The 19,185-nt window shown below is 43.1% G+C and overlaps 1 protein-coding gene across 2 annotated transcripts; it reads left to right on the forward strand.

The window, feature by feature from the left end:
• The first annotated feature begins 1,397 nt into the window (after positions 1-1,397).
• On the forward strand, positions 1,398-13,091 carry zbtb17 (zinc finger and BTB domain containing 17). Of its 2 annotated transcripts, none has more exons than XM_072697359.1 (15): positions 1,398-1,485; positions 2,735-2,983; positions 3,646-3,807; positions 3,898-4,251; positions 4,331-4,420; positions 5,122-5,360; positions 7,155-7,297; positions 7,525-7,825; positions 8,850-8,937; positions 9,019-9,135; positions 9,259-9,379; positions 9,491-9,621; positions 10,564-10,833; positions 10,926-11,015; positions 12,104-13,091. In XM_072697359.1, the coding sequence occupies exons 2-15, from the start codon at positions 2,779-2,781 to the stop codon at positions 12,454-12,456; spliced, it is 2,664 nt and encodes an 887-aa protein (XP_072553460.1). In that variant the 5' UTR covers positions 1,398-1,485; positions 2,735-2,778; the 3' UTR covers positions 12,457-13,091. The 2 variants fall into 2 exon arrangements, with proteins under 2 accessions (XP_072553460.1, XP_072553461.1); XM_072697360.1 differs by having other exon boundaries at positions 3,901-4,251.
• Positions 13,092-19,185: the final 6,094 nt, after the last annotated feature.

Genomic DNA, 19,185 nt, shown 5'->3' on the forward strand with positions numbered 1-19,185 from the left:
ACATTGTAATTAATTACGTACCTTTGGGAATTTGCCAATGTTTTTACATGTGGGCGGTTTTCCTCTGATTACTTCCTTACTATCACTTTTAAAGGCATGAACTGTGTATGCTGCATGTAGTTTTACACTGTTCTTGTGTTATTTATTTGCACTAAGAGTGCATAGTCCCCATACAAGCTCGTATGTGGCTCTACAATTCATACTGTGCTCAGGACAGAGCTATTTTTATACAAAAGGGGAAAATACCTGTTAATCAGGAACACTACTTATATAGTATTACTTAATTACTACTTGACCATTCGAGTGCAGGAAGCAAAAAAAAAAAAAACACTAGCAATCAGAGAGTAGGTAATGATGGTAAAATACAAATGGCCAATCAGAGCACAGCAGGGGGGGCACCAAGCCAATCAAAGTGCAGAGGGGAGAATATCATTAACCAATCAGAGCATGTGAGGAGAAAGACTGTTAGGTAATCAGACGCCTGTCCCCAGGTGCACCCTTGCAGATGGTGTTTTTGCTTTGATGTACCTGTATCGTCACATAAATTTACCTACAGCTCTTCAGCACAAATTTACAGCTGCTCAAAGCGAAGCGTGATTTGTGTTCACGACAGTGGTGTAAAAGTGAACTGCAATCCGTACCTGTAGGAGGAGCCCAGTAGCATAAAATACCAGTTCTCACATACTGCTGCTTTAATGGGATATTTCAGAAAGAGTGGGTTTAGTGTGGTGCAATTAGCAGGTTTCAGAAAAGGGATAATACTATTATTATAATATATAATAATATATATTATAATAATATTATTATTACTGGGATAAACATAAACATCCTCGCACATAAGTACACAAAACTGCCGCTTCTTAGCATCTACACAAGAATTTTACATTGTTTAGAAATCCAGAACTTTTATTTTATATATATATTAAACAGATTTTTCCATGCAATATTTAAAATATATACAAACCTTTACATTATCAAGGAAGAAAAATAATATTAAGGGACTTAAACCAGGCAGGGGGGATGATTTTTGAAATTGGGGGAATGATTCATTAAATCAGAAGAACACTTAATGTCTCTAAATATAATTATTTATGAGAAATTATAATTTTTCTACCATGATATTTTAGAAGCTCCATACAAAACCGCACACTGGGAACTGTGAAACGCTACCCGTTAGACAGCGCCACTGTTACTCGATTCAGACGTTCGAATCATAAACGACCGATTCAAAAGAGTCGGTTCGCGAAATCTAATCGGTTCGTGTAACCGAGTCGCTGGCTGAGTCAGTTAGTTGGTGACGGGCGCCACCCTGCGGTCAGGGCTGAAGAAGCGTTGGCGCACGCGCAGTGCCGAGCTCCTCGCCACGGCTCGGCCACTATCAATCGATCAGAGAGCGGAAGATGGCGGAGCGTGGAGCCCGCGCGCCGAGACCGATCGCCGAATAACTCGATCGCACGGACCCGCTGGGAGTCGGGAACAGCCCGAGTAAGTTCGGCGGTTCGGGTAAAAGACATGCAGGGGTGAGACGCGTCGAGCGACGTTGCGATCTACCGATTAAGCGTGACCGCGAGTCTTTCGCGAGAGAAGAGAAAGCAAACGGAGCAAAATACGGGGAGGAGGGTTTCAGGCCATCCGTTGCCACCATGTTGTTTAGAGTGCTGCGAGCTGGCCCAGGCACGCTGAGTTAATCCCGGATAGCGATCGGAGCGGGAGGGGAGGACTCCTAATCAATCCGCAACATCGTCGACCCGACTGTGGCTGGGGAAAGGCGATTGCGTGGCGGATGTATAGCATCCTTAATTTCATATATACCCGCTACACAGACGTTCAGATAACACACAGTTCATGATCTGGCCTTTTATATGGCGAACAACTCATTTCTCCGACCCATCCATTGTAGTAGCTGTGCACTAGCAACACGAGCTAATGTGGCTTTGCATAATCTACAATGCTGTTAGTTTGGGAGCAAGCGATGGACAGTCAGTCCTTTTTAGGAAGCTATAAGGGCAGGGAATGTCTCTGCTCTTGCATAATAGCAATAAAAGGGTGTTTACATAATCATGGAAGTGCATTATAATTCATTAGTGCTTGTTGGCAAGTAGATTTGATGGTATTCCAGGTTTGGGAATAGTACAGTTTACTTGCTTGTTTAGTGCATAGTGAATAGTGTTTAGTGTAAGTAAATTACTGGCAGTGGCTGGAGAGCTGGGTTCACGGTTCGACACCCAGGTCCAAGCTGCCACTGTTAAGCACGTGAGCAAGGCCTCTAATCTCTCTGCTCCAAGGGCACTGGAGCACGGCTGCCCCTGCATGCTGACCCCTGGTTTTCTGTCTATCAGAAAAGAAGACTTTTATTGAACTGTAAAAGCAGGAAGGACAATAAAGGCATATTATTATTATTATTAATAATAAAAGAAAATTATTTGCATCCAAAAGCAGTAACAGAGAATCACAGTCTAATCACAGTTAAGATCTGCAATGTTAGTTAGGATGCGGCCTTTCTGCCTGAGCTGGAATAAGCAATAAGCAAGGTCTTTGCTGGGAGCAGAGGATGTGAAACTGAAATTAATTTGACAACAATATCCATATATATTGACAATAAACAAGCTCACTTTGATTTTGTCTAATTGTGCAGAGACCTAAACTCACGATGTCAGTGTAAATATGAATATGTTGAGAATATGTTTGGCCTAAGCTTCAGCTGCTTCTTGTGTTCCCCCACACACTGTTTTAGGACACGGCCATCCAGATCAAAGTCTGCAGTCTGCTGCACCAGCGATGGACTTCCCATGGCACAGTGGAAAAGTGTTAGAGCAGCTTAACCATCAGCGGCAGCAGGGTCTGCTGTGTGACTGTACATTTGTGGTTGATGGGGTAGACTTCAAGGCCCACAAAGCTGTGTTGGCAGCATGTAGTGCTTACTTTCACACACTGTTTCTGGACCAGAAGGATGTTGTGCATTTGGATATCAGCAATGCTGCAGGTAGATTGAACGTTTATGTTCACGGAAACCTTTTACAGTCATACTGTTCAATTTCTCCCTCTCTCCTCCTTTCTTTCTCTGTTTATATACATTTACACTATATGTATGAATGTTTGTGGACACCCCTTCTAATGAATGCATTCATCTTCGTTGACACAGATGTGCAAACACACAGCTTGTCAAGTCCTGTAGAGAAGCCAATGCATTAGGACTCTCCTGGAACAGATAAACATGAACCCAGTGGCGTCATGCCTAATGCCAGGCATAGACTAGAGGGATATTAGACCCCCAGCGTAGAGCTGTGGAGCAGTGGAACTGTGTTCACTGAAATGATGGATAGTGCTCCATCCAATACTTTTGGGATGAGGTGTGGTGGTAATCATCCAACATCTTGACCTCACTAATGCTCTGGTCTCTGAATGCAATCAAATCCTCATGGCAATGCTTCAAAATATAGTAGAAACCTTCCTTGGACAGTAGAGCAGTATCAAATACTTTTTTAATACCCTTGATTTTAGAAGAAAAAATGAATTAGCAGGTGTCCCAATACTTTTGTTCACGCAGTGTGTGTGTATAATTAATGTTTGTGTTTATGTCTAACACTATATTTGATGATGAACTAATGTTTTTTAGATTTATCAGCATCACTGTGATCCTTGCAGGTCTTGGTCAAGTTCTCGAATTTATGTACACGGCAAAGCTGACGCTGAACCCTCAGAATGTAGAAGATGTGTTGGCTGTGGCCACATTTCTTCAAATGCAAGAAATTGTCAATGCATGTTTTGCGTACAAGTCCCTTGCTGGCCCTACAGCATCCAACAGTGGTCAGTACTGTGTTTCTAATCTAGTAATTGCTACAGTTTCTCTTATGTGTTAATTTTGAATGTGTCTCATTTATGTCTTTATTCAAATAGCAGGAACAGAACCAGTACAGGAACATCAGAGACTGGTTAAGAAAGACGATGAGGTTTTGCTCGAGGGACAGGCCACTGACGCCTCAGCACAGAATGGAGTACCAGAGGCCAACGAAGCTCCCCCATCATCAGAAACAACAGAAGAACAGCAGGATGCATGTAGCACAACTGAGACGCAGAGCACATGTGTTCAGCGGTCAGGGGGCAGAGTTAGAAGACCATCCAGGCCTGGACAGCTTGCTAGGCAAAAGAAAGCTGAAGTGTTGACCACTAAGCCAGACGTGGAGGAGGAGAGCACAACGAAAGAAGTGATGGAGTATCAAGATGATCCCTCTGACACAGATTATGCACCCAGTCAGTGTCTGTTGTCCTTTGCCTTATGTCAGTAGTCTTTTTTGATAGCTGTGTGACCTAATCTACATCATTCCTGCAGAATTATCACAGAGGGCTGCAGCTAGGAGATCTTATGTCAGCACACGGAGGAGCAGATCAAAATATGCTGCTCGGCGCCAGTCTACGCAGGGTAAACACCTACTTCTGTCCAGTGTTGTAGTACAATACCCCTAGTCAGATGACTTGTTTTGTTGAACTTTTTATTTATTTATTTATTACCCAGTTTTCCTCCCCAGGGTTTTAGATGGCCAATTACCCAAACCACTCGTTCGTATGCTCACGACACTGTGAGGGAAAGAACTGACACATGCACAGCCAGCCATGGCCTCTTTTTAAACTGCTGCAGATGCAACGTTACGGGCAACCAATGCGCTCGGAAGAAAGCTGATGCGCCGGCTATTAGATGGCCAGCATCTCACTGAAGTGATGTGGGGGGGAAATAGAGCCATGTACCCACCCGGAGAGAGCAAGGTCTATTGTGCTCTCTTAGGCTCTAACAGCTGGTGGCCAGAGATCCACGGGTCATGTTTTGTTGAAAATAAGTAGTCTACACATCCTTTACAGGACACTAATAGGGATTCATTCTTGCTTATTTTATTACATGTGCTGAATTTATTACGTATGTTTATGACATAAACATAAAATGTGCCATAACCCAATATCACTAGGGGTGCCCATAATTTTGCATACAATTTCACCAGGGGTGCTAAAACCTTTGGATATTATTTATTTTTTTTTTATGTTTTTTTTTGTTTTTTTTTATAGTAAATGTTAAATATTAAAATAATAATAATAATAATATGGTTAATGAAAAAAATCTTTCCCTTATAGATGAGGATTCTGGTGAGGGAGCTGTTTCGAAACCTGCCACTGAGGAGAATTTGACCGAGGAAGAGGAAGAAGAAACTGCTGAAGAGGAGCAGCATCTAGAGGAGGATGAGCAGATGGAAGCAGAGGATGAAGGAGCAGTGGAGTCGGCAGATGGAGGAGAGGATAAGTGTATGAGGTCTGGCGCCATGGCTGAACGCAGTGAGTCCAGAGCATACGGCTCTGTCACGCACAAGTGTGAGGTGAGGGGTGCTTTAGTTTAGGAGGTGTGATAGTGTAATTGAGTGTGTGAGCTTTAGAATTGATTTATTTGAATGCTGATAATTTGAATGGCTTGCCAATTTTAGCACAGTTAAGTGCAAACTCTTAGACTGTGATTCTCTGTTACTGCGTTTGGATACAGATACTTGTCTTTAATAATGATAATGTGCCTTTTTTGTTCTCTTTGCAAACTGTTGCAGTGTTTCCAACACTAATATCGCCAATAAACTTAGTAACTTGTTGTGCCCCCTTTAGCAGCAACACCTGCTCCCAAGCTCTTCCTGTAGTTGAAGATCGGTCTTTTACATCACTATAGAAGAATTTTGGCTCATAATTCTTGTCAGAATAGATTTAATTGAACTACATTAGTGGTCTTATGAGCATGAAAATGCCCGTTAAAAGTTCTGCCCCAGCATCTTGATGGAGCCAACTAAGAATGTTGACTAGACCTCTCCTCCTTTTGAAACGTTCCAAGGTGGACTTGTTTTGTACTCTTCTTGTTCACCTTTGTGTTGCTTGAGCTTAATCAGAACACGCACTAATGACTAGACGTTCTCCTGCTGGAGTTTCTGCTAAAAAGCAGAATTGATGGTTCTGTCAGTTATGGCAAGTGGTTGGCCCCGAAACCGTAGCACAGTCACACTGCCACCACCATGTTTGTCTGTTGGTACAGGGTTCAGATTTTGGAAAGCTGTGTTAGTTTTCCACAATACGAAAATCAGCTTTTCCAAATGCCTTTCACTTTCAACTTATGATGGGGTCAACACGTTGTTTTTGTGGCAAATGTGAGCAAGCCCTAATGTTCATCTTGGTAAGCAGTGGTTTTTGCCATTCGGATCTCTCTCTTGTGGATACCATTTTTGTACATACTACTTCTCATGGTGAATCATAAAGCCTGGTCTTATTTAAAGAGAGTGAGACCTGCAGTTCTTAGTCTGGCTACTTCTGAGAAGATTTAGCACTGTTTTCTCCAATCTGAGATTTATTGTGGATTGCTGGGGTTCCAGAAGCTTAGAAATGGCAGTGCAATCATTTTCATTGAATTTTGTCTGTGCTGCCCACAGATTTGCTGTAGTGGTAGGTTTTTCTTCTCCACACGCTTCCCAACACAGTACCAGAAGTTTTCCATAGTGAAATATGGTGATTGTGGTACCATTACAACACCTGAACTTCGTTACTCCTTAACCCACTTCATTACTTGATGAGCAGTGTGGCATCTTGCGTTGACTTGCTGGCACAGCATGTCATTTTTTTTTGTGGTTATCCATCAGAAAAGAAGGAACCGATCCTTTGAAACACTTCCAAAACAGTTGGAAAACATCACTGTATGAAAGACGTACATCTGAGAGATTTATTTAGACTGCCAGTGAACAATACAGTTACCCAGCCAACATGCTTATGTGGGGTTCCAGGTGGGTATGGGCTCTGAATGGGTTTGTACATGTGGTATTCCCAAATAGGCCCTATCATACAGCCCGTCCTAATCTCACATTGGTTCCATCTAGGCCATATGTGCAGTGTACAACCCAGATGGAGCCCATGTTTAACTCTTTCTGGTCCCATTACTTACCCTGATGGGCATTCACATGTGGATTAAACATGGAACCCATGGACAAAGCTCTCCGGTTCCTAGTTGGGCTACCCATACAGGCCCCAAATGGCCATTCCAGTATTCATCATACTGAGTACTGAGTGTTCATCTGTGTGCACAGTTGTTTTGTACAAACTGCTTCCATCCCTCCATTTGTCTCTTCTGGTGTTGCTGGTTTTTACAGGACTGCGGGAAAAAGTTCACACACACAGGGAACTTTAAACGCCACATGCGCATTCACACGGGTGAGAAGCCCTTCACCTGCAGAGACTGCAATAAAGCCTTCTCCGACCCAGCCGCCTGCAAAGCACACGAAAAAACCCACAGGTGAGTCCACACTGGGCTACCAAATGGATTCTTTACTTTCTCTCTCTCTGTCTTTTCCATCATCCTCAGCAGCAGCTCTACATTTAGAACACACACACACCTTGTGTAAATATTGGCCTTTTCTAGTATTGTACGCACAGAGAAGCCTGCATCGGATTGGAAAAGGATAAGCTCAGAAACCCAGTCACCATAGCCTACTGTAACATATGACCTTTCTCTCCCTCTAGCCCACTGAAGCCCTATTGTTGTTCCACATGTGGGAAAAGCTATCGGCAGATCAGCCTGCTGAACCTCCACAGGAAGCGGCACACTGGTGAGGCACGCTACAGCTGTGAGGACTGTGGTAAGCTATTTACCACGTCGGGCAACCTGAAGAGGCACCAGTTGGTGCACACTGGTGAGAAGCCGTACCACTGCGACTACTGTGATCGGGCCTTCTCTGACCCCACCGCCAAGATGCGCCACCTGGAGACCCATGACACAGACAAGGGTCACAAATGTCCACACTGTGACAAGAAATTCAATCAGGTTAGAAGGAGGATGGAATGGGATGGAATTGAAAATTTCTGTCATGATATAAGTGATGAAACATATCATGGGTTTGGAATTACCATGGCAACATAAAAAAGTCTACAGATTTTAATAAATGTGAGATCAGGGCCAGCATTTTTATGTGCACTGTTAAGATGATATAAACCCACCCCCCTCTTAATGCATGCTTTACAAGGACCACTGCAGCAGTTGGCTATTTACTCTCACTGTGATAGACAGTAATTGTCCACAGTCATTCCACGTCCACGTATCATTGGGTTATATGCTCACCAAGCAATTTATTAGGGACGCTATACTTATACTGAGTAAGGCCTCCTTTTGCTCTCAAAATTGCCTCAGTTCATGTGTTTCAGACGATGTTGAAAACATTCATTTCAGATTCTGGTTCAGGTTGACAGCCTCAGCTTTCTGTTCTTGGCAGAAGGAACCTGGCCTGATCTTTTGCTGTTGTAGCCCATCCAACATGTTGTGCATTCTGAGAAGCTTTTCTGCTCACCACAGTTGTATAGAGTGGTTTACTGCAGCTTTTCTGTCAGCTCAACCCAGACTGGCTATTCTCTGTTTTTTTCTGTATTGTACCATTCTGTGTAAACTCTGGAGATAGTGGTGCTGAAAATCCTGAAAAAGAGATCAGCAGTTCTAGAAATACTGAAACCAGCTTGTCTTGCACCAACATTCATGCTGTGCTCAGAATGACTGATATCACATTTCCCCCCCATTCTGACTGTTGATGCGAACATTACCTGAAGCTGCTAGCCCATACCTGCATGATTTTATGCATTACACTGCTGACACACAATTGGTTGATTTAAGATAATTGCCTGAATATGAAGTGGTATATTTCTACTAAATTTCTTGGTGTGTATATCATGGGATATCATTAAAACTAGTAGCTGTCCAAACCTTAGTACTTGGCATTAAAAAAAAATCGAAATTCCATTATATATTCTTTTGATGTGAAAGAATGAATGACGAGCTGATTATTAAAAATATTTTCCAGATTGGGAACTTAAAAGCTCACTTGAAGATTCATATCGCAGATGGGCCTCTCAAGTGTAAAGAGTGTGGCAAGCAGTTCACCACTTCAGGTGAGGCACACGTAGAAAGAGTCATTGTGTGTGTGTGTGTCTGTGTGTGTTGCGGAGCTTGACAGTGGTCTCTTTGTACAGGCAACCTGAAAAGGCACCTGCGAGTTCACAGTGGAGAGAAGCCTTTTGTCTGTATGCACTGTCAGAGAGCCTTCGCTGACCCAGGGGCACTGCAGAGACATGTGCGCATTCACACAGGTGGACAGCTCATTTGCTTAATTCTTGTCACGTCATTATAATCTCAAGATCTGCATGGAGAAATACATGTATATCTGCTCGGATAGACATGCATGTAACATGTTGTTTCTGTGTTTGGTGCAGGGGAGAAGCCTTGTCTTTGTCTGATCTGTGGAAAAGGCTTCACACAGGCCAGTTCCCTCATCGCTCATGTTCGTCAGCACACTGGAGAGAAGCCATACGTATGTGACCGCTGTGGCAAAAGGTGATTGGAATACACAGTATAAGTGTTCCTATTCAAATGTGATAAATTAATTATTTGTAATGATTTAGTGAAGCCCTAAATTGTGTGTAACTGTACAATTATTCCATTTAGGTTTGTGCAGTCCAGCCAGCTGGCCAATCACATCCGTCATCACGACAATATACGCCCTCATAAGTGCCACACCTGCAACAAAGCGTTTGTCAATGTTGGAGACCTCTCTAAACACATCATCATTCACACAGGTAGCAGAAAATGTCCAATAATGTCAAATTGTGTTTACGTTGGCATAGTCGGATAATGCGAGTACAGATGACGGACACATTGTGTGCGAACTTGATTAACGGTTGTGTTCTCCTTCAAAATAAAATCCAGCATTCCCAAATCAGGCCTGGAAAACAAGCCACTTCCAAAATCCCAAATCTGTTACGTAACAGTCTTGACTCTGTATTTACACCCCTACGTTTTACATACGCCCAGCCAGCTAGCGAAAGCCCTAGTCAAAGCTGACAAAACTGTAAAACATGATGACTGCTTTGTGAGAATATGGTGTTGTTGATACTGGAGCACAGTATCAACAGCACATCACCTCCAGACTTATGTGAAAACAGGGTGCTACACAAACCAGGATTTTCCTGTGCCAGTGTCTCTAGAAGGGAAACTCAAACTTGACACGCAATGAAGCGAAAGCCAGGGGAGCAAATGGGGATTTGCGCTACGCTAAAAGATAATGCTAACTGACCAGCTTAAACAAACTAGAGACCATAGCTGACCGCCAAAGTGGCGCTAAACTCACATTAGAAGCAAAACCCAAGCTTATTTGTTTATGTGTTAGCCAAACCCAGGGAAGCAGGTGGGGGCAAGGCTAGAAGCTAACCAATCTCTTCAGCTAGCTTAACAGACAGTAAAAACAAAGCTTTTTGTGTTTTTGTTTGTTTGTTTGTTTTGGTATATTCATGTTTGAGAATTTTTCACCCCAACCAAAGTTACATACTTAATATTTATACATCAAATAACAGCAACTTAAGTACTCAATAAGTGCATTTTATGCATTCTATTATTTCTATTGTTTTGTGCATCATTTGTTGATGTGACATGATTTATCTAATTCATTCCAACCTGGTTATCTTTTATCAAATGCTGTTTTTTCATGTTCTTCTCTTGTGTTTCTGTCTTTCCGATCACAGGAGAGAAACCTTATCTTTGCGACAAGTGTGGCCGTGGGTTTAACCGCGTGGACAACCTTCGCTCCCATGTTAAGACTGTTCACCAGGGCAAGGCAGGTATTAAGAGACTGATAGTGGCTGATGAAGATGGAGAAGAGAAGCTGCTCCCTGCCTCTGCGTCAGCCTCGGAACTGGACGATAATGAAGTCAACATTGTTACGGTCACTACAGATGACATTGTGACTTTAGCTACAGAAGCCTTGGCTGCCAGTGCAGTCGCGCAGCTGACAGGTAAGAGAATCAGTGTTATTACAGTTATTACAGTAGAAGTACTGTACTGTAGTGCACAGATGGTACTGACTTGTTCTACTCACCTGATCCAGTGGTGCCTGTAGCAGCATCTGTGTCTGCGGATGAAACTGAGGCTCTGAAAGCAGAGATCACAAAGGCTGTAGAGAAAGTGCAAGAGGCTGGTAAGACATACTTAATGTCTCATTGCTTCATTCACTATACTAAAGCTACATCATGCACTGTGTATCGTCGCAGTCCAATGAACATTGTATCTCCAAAATGGTGACTTTACAGGAGAAGGCAGAAATGTGCTTAACTCTGAATGGTGTCAAAAGTCACTGTAAAATAAGAGTTTATTCCAAGTAATCCAGAATTATTTACCCAGTGTATAGAGCAGATTACAGAATTTAAACTATGGAGAAAACTTAAAAACGGCAAAAATGGAGATACATGTTTTTTATTGGACAGCAGTGATATGGGTTGTTGATGTGACTTGGCATTTTTACTGTCACACAAGACAAAAATGAATTGATTACACATGCCTTTGAATATTGTGAATATACTTTTTTTGGTTGTTTTATTTTATTACTTAAATTGTGATCTATCATGTTTTCAAAGTTTATTTAAAGTAAAGTATTTATTTTATACTTTCTGATTACTTTTAGTGCAATAATTACCACTTCCGTTCATTATTGCCACATAATGTCCTGTGGTGTGACACATAACAGAAGCAAAACAAAAAAGATGCATTTTTAAATTTAAAATGCATTAATATATATATTAATGCATTTTAATATATATATATATATATATATATATATATATATATATATATATATATATATATATATATATAAAAAATGAGCCTCAATTTAGGCTGAGGAGCCCTTGAGCAAGGCACCTGATGCCCAACTGCTTCCTGGGGGCTGGAGTTGGCTGCCCACCGCTCCGTGTGTGTGTGTGTGTGTGTGTGTCCTTACTGCCCCAGTACAGTTATATTTTCCTAATTATGAAATTTCACATTACAAACATAAATATATATAAATATATCCATAATTGGGCTTGTTTTCTTTAAAAATTTTGTTTTACAAAAAAATATTTTAAATTATTACATCCCGTTTGTTCATTGTAGAAGATAAAACCATGCATTTTTCCTAAACAAGTCTCTTTATTTTGTGCATTTGTTTGTCCTCCTGTATTCTCCTGTATCCTCCAGTTTGATGGCTCCTCCTATGTTCTTTAAAAAATTTTCCCTTTTCCATCCACTTAGATCCCAACACTCAGATCTTGTATGCGTGCGACTCCTGTGGTGAGAAGTTCCTGGATGCCAGCTCCCTTGCTCAGCATGTGCGTATCCACACTGCCCAGGCCTTGGTCATGTTTCAAGCAGACTCTGACTTCTACCAGCAGTACACAGCGGACGGCACATGGCAGGCGTCTGAGCAGGTCATCCAGGGAGGAGAGCTCCTCTTTCGCACGCGGGAGGGAGAGGAAGAGGCTGATGGTGGACAGAGTGAGATGGCCCACTCGGAAGCTCAGACTGAAGAAGGGGTCGATGAGACTGAGCCCCAGACAGAAGCAGTAACAGAGACTATACAGATCTGTGAGAGTCAGACACCGTGAGGTTCTTGGGACAGTTAAGATGTTTATATGACCTTTAGAGCTCTAGTTTTGGAAATCCCAGGGATATCAGTGTAGTTGAGGCCATGGCAAATGTTTGTGCATGTGCCCAATATAGATCAGCTGAAAAGTTACCTGGTCAGGGGGTATTTTTTTTGTTTCTTCAGTCAAATGCTAACTTGTTTTAATTCAGGCTTGCATTTTGGGCTTGCTTTTATAAAGTGGTTTGGAAATTGTTCAGGAACTGTTAAACCATGGCACAAGTGCATGGTAGGAAGTGTGAAGAGAATCATGCTTAGTTTGTAAAATATATTTAAGAGGTTAAGAAATTGAGAAGTTACCTGTTTTCAGATATGAATGCTAATTCTAATTAATTGCAAATTGCTCTTTGTTATGCCATATTTGTCAGACACTGATAAAAGACAAAAGACTATATTGATTACACTTCTCACATTTTTGACATGGTGTTAAATGTATCACAATTTATAATCAGTTATTGTAAAACAGCTTATACTTTTCATAAAAGAATGTATAAACAAGGACATGGTAGTGTACTGTAATATAAATGCCAGTATCCAGGTTGTTTCTATGATATCTTGTGGGCCACTGTAAATTAAATGGACAATGTCCTGCATTTTCCTTTTTTCCTTTATTTCTTCCTCAGGTCCGTGTATGACGCTGGTTTGGGTTTATGTGCCAGAAAATTAATGGAAATTCTTTTACATGATGATTTTGTCATTTTTTCCCCTCACAGTTCAGCAAGGTTGCAGGTTTTGTCTCTGTACCTTTAAGGTTGGTGAATGTAAATGGTCACTGTTCTGATGATTATCCAGCCTGTGAATCATTCAAGACTGTCCAGGTACATCTCTGCGCACTGGGCAGAGTCAGTACAACAATCAGGAATGTCCGAAAAGAGAAGGAACCACTGGTCAATCAACAACCAGACATTGAAAAGGTTGGCCAATGAAAGCAGCAGCAGCTGATGATGACAGAATCATTGTGACAGTTGCTTTAACGCAGCCGGCTTGTCAGCTGGCACATCGGTCACCCTACTGAAAAATCCTTTTGTCTGGTAGCTGGTTTCAGATGGTTTAAGCTGGTTGTTAAAAAAAAAAAGCTGGTCATCCAGATTAAAACATACCCTATGCTGGAAAGCAAGTTGGTTAACCAGCTCTTGACCAGCAATTGGTAATACTGGTCAACCAGCATGCTCAAGCTTTGGCATACTGGTTGTCTTGGTGAGGTTTGTAGACCAGTTTAAACCATCAAACCTAAACAAAAACATACCGCATGCTGGTCAAGAGCTAAACTGGGTCAACCACCCTAACCACCTTAAGCTAGCCAGGGTGTTGTTTTCAGCAGGGTAAGACAAAAAGAGCGTTAAAATGAGTAATAAGACATCTTTTTAGTGTGAGGGACTTTAGTTATAGCTGCTTGTTTGATTTTCTAAAACCTGTGATCAACAGATATCCTCCAAAATGTATTTAATGAAAAAAATATTTTTACAGTGACTTCCACTGAAAGCAGAGAAGGTGTTTCCTTTCTGCGAAGTTACTGTTTGTAAGATGTTCGTACAAGTGTCTTTGTGACAGCAATGATGTGTAAATTAGGTTAATTGAGTGAGATATCAGGGGTTAAAAGTACAGCTTATTTTGAGTTTAATGTTTAAATCAATTAAATACTTGTGCAAATACTAATCGACACAGTTGAATTTGCCTATCTTTGTTATAGGAAAAGTACAGTAGAACTTTCCCCTTCACTAGCGCTCTGTGTCGGTGGTGAAGCAGGTATGGATATGTTTATCAACACGCCACAGAACTAGAGGTCAAAAAGAGCATTAATCTTTGAGGATACTTCAGTGTATTCCTTTTTTTTGTACACCGTGCGTAAAACCGAACCGGACGCGTAATTACGCACCAAACGCGTAAAAACGCGCACCGTGCGTAAACTCACAAACAGAAATCACAACAGCTGTCACAAAAAAGAAACAAACACGTTACTACACCTAAGATGTCAAATAATTACAACATATTAATCGGATTATTCCGATCTAGGGCTTTTTAAGCGCACGTGAGAACAGTCCGCTAACACTGCTGTTAGTATTTAGCACTCATAACGACGCAGTGTCCTAAATCTGAAAAGCACACTCCTCCAGCTCACAGAAGGCCCTATAGTTTACCAACACATGCGCTCCGTACCGGTTTATAGACACCATCAACCTCTGAGGCGGTCAAGTTAAGGCAAAAACCACGCTCCAATTGAATCAGAATCAGAATCAGAATCAGAATCTCTTTATTTCACCAAGTATGTTACCCATACAAGGAATTTGTCTTGGTGAGAGCAACACGTATGACAAGTAACAAAGAAACACAGAACACAGTCTTAAACTAAAGGAAAATGACACTAAACAATAAATAGGGTAGGGGATAATTTAAAAAAAAGTAGAAAGTACTAAAGGTAATAAAGGTAATAAAGAGCTGAAAAATATATTTACAGAAAAGAAAAGAACATCTGTACAGGTGTGCAAATAGTCATAGTGCAAAATAGGCAGAGTGCAAATAACTGTTCAGTCCGGTTTGGTACAGTTCAGTTGTATGTTTTGAGGTTTACAGTGGGAGGTGTCCACTGTGATTGAGGAGCGCTACAGCTCTGGGGAAGAAGCTGTTAGCATGACGTGTTGTGCTGGTTTTGATGGACCGCAGTCTTCTACCCGAGGGGAGTGTCTGGAAGAGGAGGTGTCCAGGATGTGAGGGGTCAGATGTAATCTTGCCAGCCCGCTTCCTCATCCTGCTGGAGTAGATCTGCTGAAGTGATGGCAGGTTACATCCTATGATCCTCTCTGCTGTCCTGATGATGCGCTGGAGTTTGGTTCTTTCTTGTGAGGTGGAGGAACCAAACCAGATAGTTATGGAGGCTGTGATAATGGACTCGATGATCGCTGTGTAGAACTGGATCATCAGGGTCTGTGGCAGGTTGAATTTCTTGAGCTGTCTCAAGAAGTACATTCTTTGTTGAGCTTAGTTGTTGGTTAGTAGTTGGTTAGTTGTTCTTAACTTTGTATCAGTTTAAACAACTTCTGGAAAGTTGCCGTTTTTAAAATACAAGTTGTTTTCCCAGGACAGTGGTGATGCAAACTGGGGTAATTAAATCAAATCAAATCAAATTTTATTTGTCACATACATAGTCATACACAGTATAACTTGCAGTGAAATGCTTTTATGACAGTCTGCCCACATCAAGCTATACAATAAAAATCTACATTTAAACTTAACTAAACCTTAACTTAATGAAGTAAAGTGCAAAAGTGCAAAAGAAAAAAAAAATAGAATAGTTACATTTAAGTTCAAAAATAAAATATAAAAATATGAAAATATAGAAATATAGAAATATAAGCAAAAAAAATACAAAATACAAATATACAAATATATATACACAGATGAAATAGTGCGTGTCTGTGTGTGTGTGTGTGTGTATATATATATATATGTATACATATGTACATATTTATCTGTATGTGAGTGTATGTGTGAGTTAAAAAGAAATATTTTCGTTATTGTCCGTAGTGTGTTTTCCGTGAGCCATGGTTGTGTATTGTAGTGAGTGAGGGTCCAGTTTGTGTATGTAGATACTTTGATTTAGTGTCCTAGTCCCTGTCCCCATTCAGGGCACGGATGGCTTGTGGAAAGAAGCTCCTCCTCATTCTCTCTGTGTTAGCCTTCAGGGTTCTTAAGCGTTTCCCCGAGGGCAACAGAGAAAACAGTCCATTGTTGGGATGACTGGGGTCCTTCACAATCTTCTTGGCCTTGGTCCAACACCGCTTCTTGTAGATGGACTGCAGGTCAGGAAACTCCATCCTAGTGATTCGCTCTGCTGAACGTCTCACTCGTCGTAGCGCTTGCCTGTCCTGCTTGGTGCTGTTCCCAAACCAGACTGTGATGTTCCCCGTGAGGATGCTCTCGATGGTGCAGGAGTAGAAGGATCGTAGTACCTTGGAGGGCAGTCTGAAGTCCCTCAGTCATCTCAGGGACGACAGGGTCTCATTTTTAAATTACCCAAATCCTTTAAAAATGAGATGTCTGGACTTGGAATACAGAGATGCATTAAGGGCATAACATTAAACACGTGTCCAAAATGAGCAGTGAGGTGAACTTCAGAACATTCAAAACTGAATGAATTAGGATTCTGCCAATGAACCCATGTCGAGAGTCCAAAACTGCTTATCTGGCTGCTTTTGATGTGCCGATTGATGTGCCGACTGCTTAAGGATGCGCCGAATGATGGGCCGACTGATTTAAGATGTGCCAAATGATGTGCCAGCTGCTTTAGGATGTGTCGGATGATGTGCCGGCTGCTTTGGGATGTGCTGGATGATGTGCCGGATGATGTGCCGGCTGCTTTAGGATGTGCTGGATGATGTGCTGGCTGCTTTAGGATGTGCCGGATGGTGTGCCGTCTGCTTTGGGATGTGCTGGCTGCTTTAGGATGTGCCGAATGGTGTGCCGACTGCTTTGGGATGTGCCAGCTGCTTTAGGATGTGTCGGATGGTGTGCCGGATGATGTGCCGGCTGCTTTAGGATGTGCCAGATGATGTGCCGGCTTCTTTAGGATGTGCCGGATTGTGTGCCGGATGATGTGCCGGCTGCTTTAGGATGTGCTGCAAGATGTGCTGGATGATGTGCCGGCTGCTTTAGGATGTGTCGGACGGTGTGCTGACTGCTGTAAGATGTGCCGGTTGGTGTGCTGACTGCTGTAAGATGTGCCGGTTGGTGTGCTGACTGCTTTAAGATGTGCCGGTTGGTGTGCTGACTGCTGTAAGATGTGCCGGTTGGTGTGCTGACTGCTGTAAGATGTGCCGGTTGGTGTGCTGACTGCTGTAAGATGTGCCGGTTGGTGTGCTGACTGCTTTAAGATGTGCCGGTTGGTGTGCTGACTGCTGTAAGATGTGCCGGTTGGTGTGCTGACTGCTGTAAGATGTGCCGGTTGGTGTGCTGACTGCTGTAAGATGTGCCGGTTGGTGTGCTGACTGCTTAAAGATGTCGGACGGTGTGCTGACTGCTGTAAGATGTGCCGGATGGTGTGCTGACTGCTGTAAGATGTGCTGCTTGGTGTGCTGACTGCTGTAAGATGTGCTGACTGCTGTAAGATGTGCTGGTTGGTGTGCTCACTGCTGTAAGATGTGCCGGTTGGTGTGCTCACTGCTGTAAGATGTGCCGGTTGGTGTGCTCACTGCTGTAAGATGTGCCGGATGGTGTGCTCACTGCTGTAAGATGTGCCGGTTGGTGTGCTGACTGCTGTAAGATGTGCCGGTTGGTGTGCTGACTGCTTTAAGATGTGCCGGTTGGTGTGCTGACTGCTGTAAGATGTGCTGGTTGGTGTGCTGACTGCTTTAAGATGTGCCGGTTGGTGTGCTGACTGCTGTAAGATGTGCCGGTTGGTGTGCTGACTGCTGTAAGATGTGCCGGTTGGTGTGCTGACTGCTGTAAGATGTGCCGGTTGGTGTGCTGACTGCTGTAAGATGTGCTGACTGCTGTAAGATGTGCTGGTTGGTGTGCTGACTGCTGTAAGATGTGCTGGTTGGTGTGCTGACTGCTTTAGGATGTGCTGGTTGGTGTGCTGACTGCTGTAAGATGTGCCGGTTGGTGTGTTGACTGCTGTAAGATGTGCCGGTTGGTGTGCTGACTGCTGTAAGATGTGCCGGTTGGTGTGCTGACTGCTGTAAGATGTGCTGGTTGGTGTGCTGACTGCTTTAGGATGTGCCGGTTGGTGTGCTGACTGCTTTAAGATGTCGGACGGTGTGCTGACTGCTGTAAGATGTCGGACGGTGTGCTGACTGCTGTAAGATGTGCCGGTTGGTGTGCTGACTGCTGTAAGATGTGCCGGTTGGTGTGCTGACTGCTGTAAGATGTGCCGGTTGGTGTGCTGACTGCTGTAGGATGTGCCGGTTGGTGTGCTGACTGCTGTAAGATGTGCCGGTTGGTGTGCTGACTGCTTTAAGATGTGCCGGTTGGTGTGCTGACTGCTTTAGGATGTGCCGGTTGGTGTGCTGACTGCTGTAAGATGTGCCGGTTGGTGTGCTGACTGCTTAAGGATGTGCCGGTTGGTGTGCTGACTGCTGTAAGATGTGCCGGTTGGTGTGCTGACTGCTGTAAGATGTGCCGGTTGGTGTGCTGACTGCTTAAGGATGTGCCGGTTGGTGTGCTGACTGCTTTAAGATGTGCCGGTTGGTGTGCTGACTGCTTAAGGATGTGCTGGTTGGTGTGCTGACTGCTGTAGGATGTGCTGGTTGGTGTGCTGACTGCTGTAAGATGTGCCGGTTGGTGTGCTGACTGCTGTAAGATGTGCCGGTTGGTGTGCTGACTGCTGTAAGATGTGCCGGTTGGTGTGCTGACTGCTGTAAGATGTGCCGGTTGGTGTGCTGACTGCTTTAGGATGTGCCGGTTGGTGTGCTGACTGCTGTAGGATGTGCTGGTTGGTGTGCTGACTGCTGTAAGATGTGCCGGTTGGTGTGCTGACTGCTTAAGGATGTGCCGGTTGGTGTGCTGACTGCTGTAAGATGTGCCGGTTGGTGTGCTGACTGCTTAAGGATGTGCCGGTTGGTGTGCTGACTGCTGTAAGATGTGCCGGTTGGTGTGCTGACTGCTTAAGGATGTGCCGGTTGGTGTGCTGACTGCTTTAGGATGTCCTCAGTGGAGGAGTTTACTTGCTTAGTAAAATGAATGCCCCCTCTCTCCC

This window comes from Salminus brasiliensis, chromosome 14 (genome assembly GCF_030463535.1).
Source record: "Salminus brasiliensis chromosome 14, fSalBra1.hap2, whole genome shotgun sequence".
In the NCBI taxonomy this organism is placed as follows: domain Eukaryota; kingdom Metazoa; phylum Chordata; class Actinopteri; order Characiformes; family Bryconidae; genus Salminus; species Salminus brasiliensis.